The sequence below is a fragment of the Ipomoea triloba genome, chromosome 6 (assembly GCF_003576645.1).
Source record: "Ipomoea triloba cultivar NCNSP0323 chromosome 6, ASM357664v1".
Taxonomy (NCBI): Eukaryota; Viridiplantae; Streptophyta; class Magnoliopsida; order Solanales; family Convolvulaceae; genus Ipomoea; species Ipomoea triloba.
The window spans coordinates 2,662,235-2,672,357 of record NC_044921.1 but is presented as its reverse complement, the minus strand read 5'-3'; the positions used below and the strand labels follow the sequence as shown (position 1 = coordinate 2,672,357).

The 10,123-nt window shown below is 32.3% G+C and overlaps 1 protein-coding gene across 1 annotated transcript; it reads left to right on the top strand.

Moving 5' to 3' along the window:
* Positions 1-4,913: 4,913 nt before the first annotated feature.
* Positions 4,914-5,608, top strand: LOC116023353 (UDP-glycosyltransferase 71A16-like). Its single transcript, XM_031264348.1, has 2 exons — positions 4,914-5,322; positions 5,364-5,608. Exons 1-2 carry the CDS (start codon positions 4,914-4,916, stop codon positions 5,606-5,608), a joined length of 654 nt encoding a protein of 217 aa, XP_031120208.1.
* The last annotated feature ends 4,515 nt before the right edge of the window (positions 5,609-10,123 follow it).

Genomic DNA, 10,123 nt, shown 5'->3' with positions numbered 1-10,123 from the left:
GGCTCCCCTCCCCCCCCCCCCCTCCCCCCTCGGGATTTTAATTCCATGGATTTTAGGAATAAAAAAGGATACTTTTGAGAAATTACCCCTCTCTTTTTTAACCTAAAATAAAATTGATATCTAACCTTCTCTTTTAACTAATACAGTATATAATCTTCCACAACTATCAACAAGAAAGCCGTTCCTGAGCAAGCAATAATCATTCTAGGTCAACCTTAATCAAATATGTTTTCTCAAAACTCTCAAATATTTAAATTTGATATGTGTATATAACGTATTTGTTTAAATTTTGAAAAGAAAAATTTTATGTTTGCGCGCCGATTTGTTCAAAATATATATCCAAAATTGTGCAAAATAGTGATCGAATGGCGTGATTTGTGTAAATCTTCATATGCAGAAATTTTGAAAGCAAAATTTGAGTTGCCTAAACTTTGAATATGCATAAATTTTGACAGCAAAGTTGAAATTGCCTAAACTTTGAATATATGGACAATATTAAAAGCAATTTGGAGTTGCCTAAAACTTTGAAGAATATGCAGACAATCCAATATTGAAAGAAAATTTTAAGTTGCCTATTTTTTGAAAAGCAAATTAGGTACATGTTTATATTCTGTGAGCAAATTATGTCATTACGGCAGAACCAAAATTTTTACGGCAAATTATGTAAGCAAATTATGTACATCTTTCGTATATGTTCTTTCAATCCTCTGAATTCTTTATATGCGGAAGGTTCAAACTTTGCATTCTTTATTTGCAGCAACTCTTCAAGATTATGCAAGTAGTTGTTATTATCTCATAATTGTGTTAAAAAGCTAAAAGCATTTTTATGATATGTGATATATGATATTTTATTGCAGTTATGTCTCGTTTAAGTTTGACTAGAATGGGTGAAAGAAGAAAACGAATTGCAGCTGCTTTGGCTTTATTCTTAAAGATGTACACTAGTATTAGTACTTTTTTACTTTTGATGGCATCAGTGACATCTTTTCATAGTTATAGACCAAAAATTAGACAATATTCTATTGACTTTTATGCCAAACGAGATTATGTGAGACGAATTGTGTATGATAATGATGAGGCATGTGTTTCACTACTTAGGATGAGTAGGGAAGCATTTTTTAAACTATGTGGAATGTTAGAAAGTTTAGGAGGATTGAAACCAACAAAGAACATGCTTATTGACGAACAAGTTGCAATTTTTTTGCACATTCTTGCTCATCATGTTAAAAATCGAGTTATTCAACAAAATTTCAGAAGATCAGGCGAGAGTATTAGCCGAACTTTTCATAAAGTTTTAAATGCACTTATGCATTTGCAAAGTCATTTGTTTTCAAAACCTGAGCCCATCACAACTAACTCTACAGACAACCGGTGGAAGTGGTTTAAGGTATATTAATCATTTTACAATTTGTAATTAAATATTATATATAGTCATGGGTGTTTTTTAATTAAGTCTTGTTTCTTTGAATTATAGAATTGTTTAGGCAACCTTAGAGTTATGGTTGTTGTTTCATTGTGTTTGAACTATGTTATTATGCAATGAGTGGCATTATTAGATTTGATGTTTGTTATATGTAAAACTACATCTATATTCTCAATACATTGAAGTTTTTCAAATGTTAAGTGTTTATTGTATTTTAATTATTTACTTTGTGATATTAACTTTTGAATTTACAAAGGAATTATGGCAACCACCGACATAGGAAGTTCAAAAGGAAAGGCAAGGAGGTGGACACATGAAAAGGATACTGTTTTAGTTTCTTGTTTAGTTGATCTCCATAATTTAGGAACGAAAAATGCTGACACTGGATTTAAAGGTGGATATTTGTATGAGTTGGAAAAAAATGCTACAAGCTAAATTACCTACTTTAGGTATAAAAGCTAAGCCTCATATTGAATCTAGAGTAAAGACATTGAAAAAGAAGTGGACTGTAGTGCATGATCTATTCACAAATAACAACAGTGGATTTGGATGGGACGATGAAAAAAAGATGGTCACGGCTGAAGATGATGTTTGGGATTCTTATATAAGTGTAAGTATTATATACTTTCATTCTAATTACATGAAAACTTTAATTTTTTCATAGTTCTTAATTATATGTAATATAATTTTCATCAGATTCACAAGGAAGCTGCTCAGTTCAGAAGGAAAAGTTTTCGCTTTTATAATGAGTTTAGTTCTATATATGGGAAAGATCGTGCAATGGGAAAAGATGCACAAACTGGAGTAGATATTATTCAAGAAATGACTAATGAGGAACAAACTATTGGGGTGAATCTATGTAGTGATGGTGAAGATGCTGATGACGTTGAAATCCCAGACATGAACTTCACATTTACCGAAAATCAATCATCATCTGGTATTAGGGCACGGAATAAAGCAAATTCTGAATCTAGTAGTGCAAAGAAGAAGAGGAAGAATAATGATGAAGGTGAACCAATTACTTCACAGACATTTCATACTGCTACACAAATGTTAAGTGATACCTTGGTATTGGTTGGAGATAAAATAAGTAAGAGCATTGGAATAGAATTAACTCTTCAAGAAAAAGTGCAGCAATTAGACACTGAGTTAAGTCAAGTTGATGGGTTGTCCAATGAAAAGTACTTGATGGCTTTGATCAAACTTCCAGATTGCCCAAATCAAATGCTTGTGTTTTTTAGTCTTCCACCACATTGAAGATTACAATGGGTAAAAGCATTTCTTGCCACAGATTGAAGGTTGGGGATGTGCGTTTTGAATTGTAAGGGATTGACCCTTTCTATTATAATTGTTTTCTTATGTAAGCTTTTAGAAAGCTTAACATTTTATTATGTTTAATTAGGTTGTGTACTTTTATTTTTATGTTTTTTTTTTATGTGACCTTATATATGAAGCTTAACATTTGATGAAGTGTTTGCATGAAAATTAAATACAATATGTCTAGTTCAAGAAATACCGTAGATGAGTAGTATTTGAATTTAATATTGTTATATTTTTTGTGTACTTGTCATTTAATATTATTATAATAATAATAATAATTGATAAAGCTAAATCCACTCTATGTACTCTGTAGTATAACAATAAATGTATAGGGTAGAATCAATGAGAAAATTTAGGTCCAAATGAACTCTTTATTCATTATTCTTCAGTAATGTAGAGAGAGTAGGGAGAATGGCCATGGAGTCTTCTTTGGAGAGAGAATGGAGAGTGAAAAGTCCCCTAACTTGGAGGGTTCGGGCCCTTTTATAGGCTCATACCCGTACTCGTATACCGACATACGTATAAAGTACTTAGGGTCGTATGCCCGGGGTATATTCCCTATCAATAATAATAATAATAATAATAATAATAATAATAATAATAATGGGCATTTTGGACTTTATATTACTTATTCCCTTTCAATTCCCATGTATACCAAACATTGGAATTGAAATTCCTAGTAATTTTATTCCCTCCAACCAAACACTGGAATTTAAACTCCCACTTTATTCCCACGTTATTCTTTTCCCATGGAATTGTAATTCCTTTCCCACCTAATTCCTTCCCTCCAACCAAACGCCCTGTTAGGGTACGATTGATTCGATTGCATGGGGTGTTAGGGTTAAAAGATTGAGATAATTTTTTTTTTGTCGAAAACAATTTTTATGAGCTGCTGTAAATAAATAAATAAATAAATAAATATATATATATATATATATATATATATATATATATATATATATATATATATATATATATATGGTTTACTTCATTGGACTTTCTATTTATTCATTTATTTATTGTATTTTATTTATTTATTTACTTAGATGACTAAAATAATAGCAATGATTATCTTTTACATGTATCTATATTAAATGACATGTATACAATATATGTGGACTATGCATATTACTGGCATATTTTATGTATGTGTAATTTGCATAATTATGTTTATATTCTAGGCACATTTGATTTATTTAAATTCAAATGTTTTAAAATCACGTGTTGTATCTAATAACATAATGTTTTATAATATGTTTTTTTGGTAAAATATTGTGACGATCAATATATACAAGCAATTCAATATTACAAGAGAACAAATATTATAATGAGTGATATTTTTACACTAATCACATAATAAAATAATTGTACACGTTCAATATTAGAATTTTTATTATTATTCTATCTTTAAATTTATTATCTAAATATATAATTTAAAATATTTATCCGTCCATCGCACTGGTAATTGAGCAATTATTTGGTTGAATCCAAGCAAGGATAATATTAGAAAACATAATTGATCCAACCATTTTCATCATTTGCACTATATAATATTGATGATATAATTTATATAATTATATATCGATCTAAATATTCTTAAAATTTTATAACAAAATTCATTCCGTGCAACGCACGGACGAAAATACTAGCACTTTTAAAAAATGTAATTAATTTGTGTATATTCTGTGTGATAGGACCAATTGGTCAATTCAATACGCACTCAACAATATACTCAACTACTACCATTCTCATAAATGTTGTAAAAAGTAAATATATCAATTTAAATTAAAATAAATAATAAAATTAAAATACTTTATACAAAAGTGTTTTAAATGAGAATTTCAAACGTAAACTAATGAACAAACAAGACGAGTAAAATCTATTTTTGGTCCTATACTTATTGTGCGTTGGACACATTTAGTCCGCTTTTATTAATTTGGTCACATTTTACGCAGAGTTTTAAAAAGTTGGAAAATTTTAGTCCACCGTTCAACGACATGTTAAGTCTCCGTGAAATTGAAGGGTATTTCTGTTATTTCCCGTGGTCTTCTTCATCAGCCCTGCTCTCAGTCAAAATTGAAGAGACAAATCACGAAACTAGAATCCGCCACCGTCGGTCTAAAATGTTGTCTCCGCCGATGCCAAAATCCGCCACTTTAACCTTCCGGAGATGGAGCCACCACCGGAAGAAATGATTCTCAAGGTCCCAGAGAATTACCTTTCCACCTATATAAAAAGCCATAGGTCTCATGCCAAACACGCGATCGTCAATAACGTGCTCCCGTCAGATTACGACGAGTCGCTGGCGCTCGCCGGGATTGTATTTGATTTTTTCAGCAGTTCTATGGTTGACATGGCGAATGACCTCGGTGTTCCTTCTTACCTGTTTTACACATCCGGCGCCAGGTTTCTCGGGGTAAATCATTACCTCGTGATCCGTGAGAGGCTTGGTGGAAGAAAATACACGTTGTCGGACGCGGACTCGGTGGTTTCCACATTTGCCTCGCCGGTTCCGGTGAGAGTTATGCCCACGTTCGCGTTCATCAAGGTTACAGAGTATTTGTCGAACATAGCAGGAAGTTAAGAGAAACAAAGGGGATGATCGTAAACACATTTGCAGAATTGGAACTGTACGCTATGAAAGCATTAGAATCCGACCCGGATCCGCCCCAGGTTTACACCGTCGGGCCTCTGGTTGCACCTCAGAAGGAGCACGCAGGGAAGGAAGAAATCATCAACTGGCTCTCGGAGCAGCCACCGTCGTCGGTGGTGTTCCTCTGCTTCGGAAGCCAGGGAGGGTTCGAGGTGCCGCAAATATATCAGATCGCGACGACGCTGAAGAGGAGCGGGCATAGGTTCTTGTAGTCCATCCGCCAGCCGTGGTCCTTAACTATCTCCGTGTAAGCTAGCGACTTCACTAGTTTCGACCCGATTTTGCCGCCGGATTCGCGGAGAGGACTAGAAACAGGGGAAAGGTTTGTGGGTGTGCCCCGCAAGTTGTCGAGAATTTCGAACCGTCCGGCTTGTCTTCTTCTTCTTCCTCTTCGTCGAATTGGGTTCGGGTTTGGGCTCGCTCGAGAAGTCAGTGTGGTAGTGTTTGGTCTGCAAATGGTTAAGAACATAGCTAATAATCTAAAAAATATAAAGCAGATGAAGAATTGGATTTGAAAGGACGAAATTGCCCTTCTACTTCACGGATGAATGACGGTAAATCTAACTTTGGACTAAAATTGTCCAACTTTTTAAAACTTTAGGTAAAATGTTACCAAATTAATAAAAGTGGACTAAATGTGTCCAACGCATAATAAGTATAGGACCAAAAATGAAGTTTACTCAAACAAGATCGTCATCTGCTGTTACAAAAGAATGATTTTGAGAAAAAGTATCAAATATGCCATCGAACTATTAGTGTTTGTGCAATTGGACAATCAAACTAAAAAAAATGTGCAATTAAACCATTTAACTCTAAATTTGTACTAAGGACCTTGTAGTCCAGTGGCATCAAACCCTTCCCTTTATACGGGAGGTGGTGGGTTTGAGCCTCAGTGCAGACAATACTGACTACTCTAACTACTCTAAATTTGTGCAAATAGCATTTTTAGCAGATTACTTTCAGGTAAATCAATGCCATGACATCTTATATGGGGATTTTTAATATTAAAATCAATTTACTATGAATTTAATATTAAATTAAATCAATTTAGTATTATTAAATTACTTTACTCTGAGTTTCTCTCCAGACAAAACCTAAAAATGGGTCCCCCAAAATGGCTCCACCAACAACGGTGGAAATTTGCAGAGCTCTGCCCTCACTGTCCACTGTTCTCTATGGCAAAGGCATTCAAAGACAGACACATGAACATCTTGCTTCCTCTGATCTGATGCAGTATGTTGTGTGTATTACCATCTTGTGAGCCTAATTACTTAAGATCCTGTATGTGGTCCTCAAATTCTAGGTTTTGTTCCATCTAATTTGTATTAAGGGGTTGTTTGGTTGAGTGTAGTTTGAGTCTAATTGGAATTTATTGAATTGCCAAACTACATTGTTTGATGGGAGGGAATTGCAATTCCGTGGAATTGCAATTCCCTTCAAATGATGAATTGTAATTCATGGGGCCCCATGAATTGCAATTCAATTGAGAGGAGGGGCAATTTTATTGGTGTAAAGACAATTTTACCTCTCTTTCCATAATAATATTATTATTATTATTACTATTATTATTATTATTACTACTACTACATATACTAAAACATAATGACATTTTAGTTATTTTTGTAGTTTCTTACCTTTCAATTCCCTGTAATCCTATTCTTGCATATTAAACACTGTAATTTCAATTCCTACTTTATTCATTGAATTGCAATTCCACCGAATTACAATTCTTTTCCCCCCTTAATTCCCTTCTCCCAACCAAACACCCTGTAAGTGTTTTAGTTATATAGTTTTGGTGAAAAATGTAATCCAAGTAATTACAGTTTTTTGTTGTCAATTATATATTGTAATTAGGGAAATTTGCATCTTTGGTCCCTGAGTTTTAAGCAAGTTCCGACTCAGTCCCTGAGTTATGGCCGTATCCGAGTTTAGTCCCTCAGTTATGAACGAAGTGGCGCATTTGGTCCCTGGCCGTTAAAACTAACGGAAAAATTAAAAAATAGTTAAAATTTGAAGGGTAAAATAGGAAATTCACATTTTATTATCCTTCTTATATCAAAATCACTTTTATAACATTATTTTTCACTTCTTAGCCTCTTATTTTCAATATTTTTCAATTCTAAAAGCATTTCAATAACTTTAGTATGACTTGTTAGGAGTCTGGCTATCGTATAACAAACTTAAGACCTAGTACAAACAAAGAAACACTTGATCATTGTTTTTAAGCATCTGAAAACAGTATTCTAATAATTTTTGGTTTCCTTTACTAAGCAACAAAGGTATCAAACTAGAACTTCTGAGATACAAAATAATTTCAAATTTCTCAGGTTGCTTTTATGAGAATTTCATCAAAAGAATAACTTGAGATTTTTATTATGTAAAAAATATTTTCAAAAGAATAACTTGAGATTTTTATTATGTAAAAAATATTTTGTAAAGAATAACTTGAGATTTTTATTATGTAAAAAATATTTTGTATGCAATAACTTGAGATTTTTATTATGTAAAAAATATTTTGTATGCAATAGTTTGAGATTTTTATTATGTAAAAAATATTTTGTATGCAATAGTTTAGTCAATTGTCGTTTTTTGAAGTTACAAAAGTTTTTAAAATTTTCATAATTGATTTTTAGGTTCCTCTTTCATTACTCTGATTTTAAGAAAACAGAATTTTGTATCTCAAAAGTTCTAGTTTGATTACCTTTGTTGCTTAGTAAAGAAAATCGAAAATTATTAGGATAGTGTTTTCAGATGCCTAAACACAATGATCAAGTGTTTCTTTGTTTGTACTAGGTTTTAAGTTTGTTATACGAGAGTCAGGCTCCTAACAAGTTATTGAAATGCTTTCAGAATTGAAAAATATTGAAAATAAGAGGCTAAGAAGTGAAAAATAATGTTATAAAAGTGATTTTGATATAAGAAGAAGAATAAAATGTGAATTTCATATTTTACCCCTCAAATTTTAATTATTTTTTAATTTTTCCGTTAGTTTTAACGGCCAGGGACCAAATGCGTCACTTTGTTCATAACTGAGGGACTAAACTCGGATACGACCATAACTCAGGGACTAAGTCGGAACTTGGTTAAAGCTCAGGGACCAAAGATGCAATTTTCCCTGTAATTAAAGATATTCATCATCATATCATTGTACTCCAATTCGTCATCAGCTGGGAAGAAAGTGGGTGCGCATATAAGTATATATATAGTCTGAAACATAAACTTGATCGACCAAGAGAAGAAAAAAGAAACCAAAAAAAAAAAAAAAAAACTTAGTGTCAAAATTACCAAAATTTGTTCTGCCAAAACTGAAAGAAAATTGTTAATGGCAAAAATTTTTAACATGTGGTGACTTAAAAATTTCCATTAGATTTTTAGAATAGTTTTGTGTACAAAAGAGAAATTCTCAAACCCAGTAGACCTGCACATTGTCCACCGTTGTTGGAGGAGTGATTTTGTTGTCGTTGGTGGAGGAGTAAACCTAAGTTTTGTATGAAGAGAAATTCAGAGTAAATTGATTTAATATTAAACTCATCGTAAATTAATTTAAATATTAAAAATTATCAAATAAGAAGTCTTGTCATTATCTGTTTAATCTGAATGCAACTTGCTAAAAATATCTGCACAAATTTATAAAGTTAAATGGTTTAATTGTACTTTTTTTTCTGTTCGATAGCTCAATTGCACAAACACTAATAATTAGATGGCCTATTTGACACTTTTTACGTAATTTTGAATCTGATTTCTCAAAGTTGTAAAATGTAGAAGAGATTAAAAACCCGCCATGCGATGCCCCAAAGTTTTCAAACATATATACTTATAATACTTATAACAATAATGAGAGATCAGAGATGTTAGATCCGACAGGGTGAACGACAGCCTTTTATTGTTGACTTATCAAACAAGCAAAGTTTTCTCATATAAAGTTTCAAATTCACTATCAACAGCATTCATGGTTTGTTCTTCTCACCTTTCTGCCTTTTTCTTTTCATTTTTGATACTATAATTTATTCTGTCTCTGCAAAAGAAAGGTTTACGGTGCCGCTTGCCGAGTGTTCGAGTACAAGCTAAACCGTTGTGGAAGGCTTTAGGTTTGTGCTGGAAATATTCAACTCAAAATATTTCTTATTCACTTTGGAGTTCCATCAAAAAAAAAATGCAATAAGCATGTTGCTCGATATCTTAGAATTATTAAGATTTTCAATACTAAAATTTATTGTTGGAAAAATAATAAAAATGACAGTGTAAGTGGCTATTTTGTGATACAAATATATATATATATATATATATATATATATATATATATATAGAAATCTGTTTAAATGTGGTTGCGCCTTTCCCGTGCGATCGGTGTGGTTCGAGACAACTCAATGTTAGAAAACGCACCACAATGAAAATACACAAAAATATCAAAAAACACATCGCACACCCAAAGTAATGCACCATAATTCCCCGTGCATTTGCTAACACTGTGTGGTGTATATTTGCATACCTAGTAGTGTGTTTTTTGGTGATGTGTACCTAATGATACATATTTGTGTGGTGCATTTTCTAACATTGAGTGGTGCATATTTGTATACATAGTGGTGCGGCCGCACTGACTACACGTTAAGGGACGGCAACACCTGATTATGACCATATATATATATATATATATATATATATATATATATATATATATATAGTATACTTCTAATTTGTATCAAGTCAAAGTGAATTCGGATTATTCG

Bases quoted from the DNA above. Each gene is read 5' to 3' on its own strand.
- LOC116023353 (XM_031264348.1), top strand. From the start codon at position 4,914: ATGGAGCCACCACCGGAAGAAATGATTCTCAAGGTCCCAGAGAATTAC. The intron at 5,323-5,363 runs GTTAAGAGAAAC...ACACATTTGCAG, and splicing joins TTTGTCGAACATAGCAGGAA to AATTGGAACTGTACGCTATG.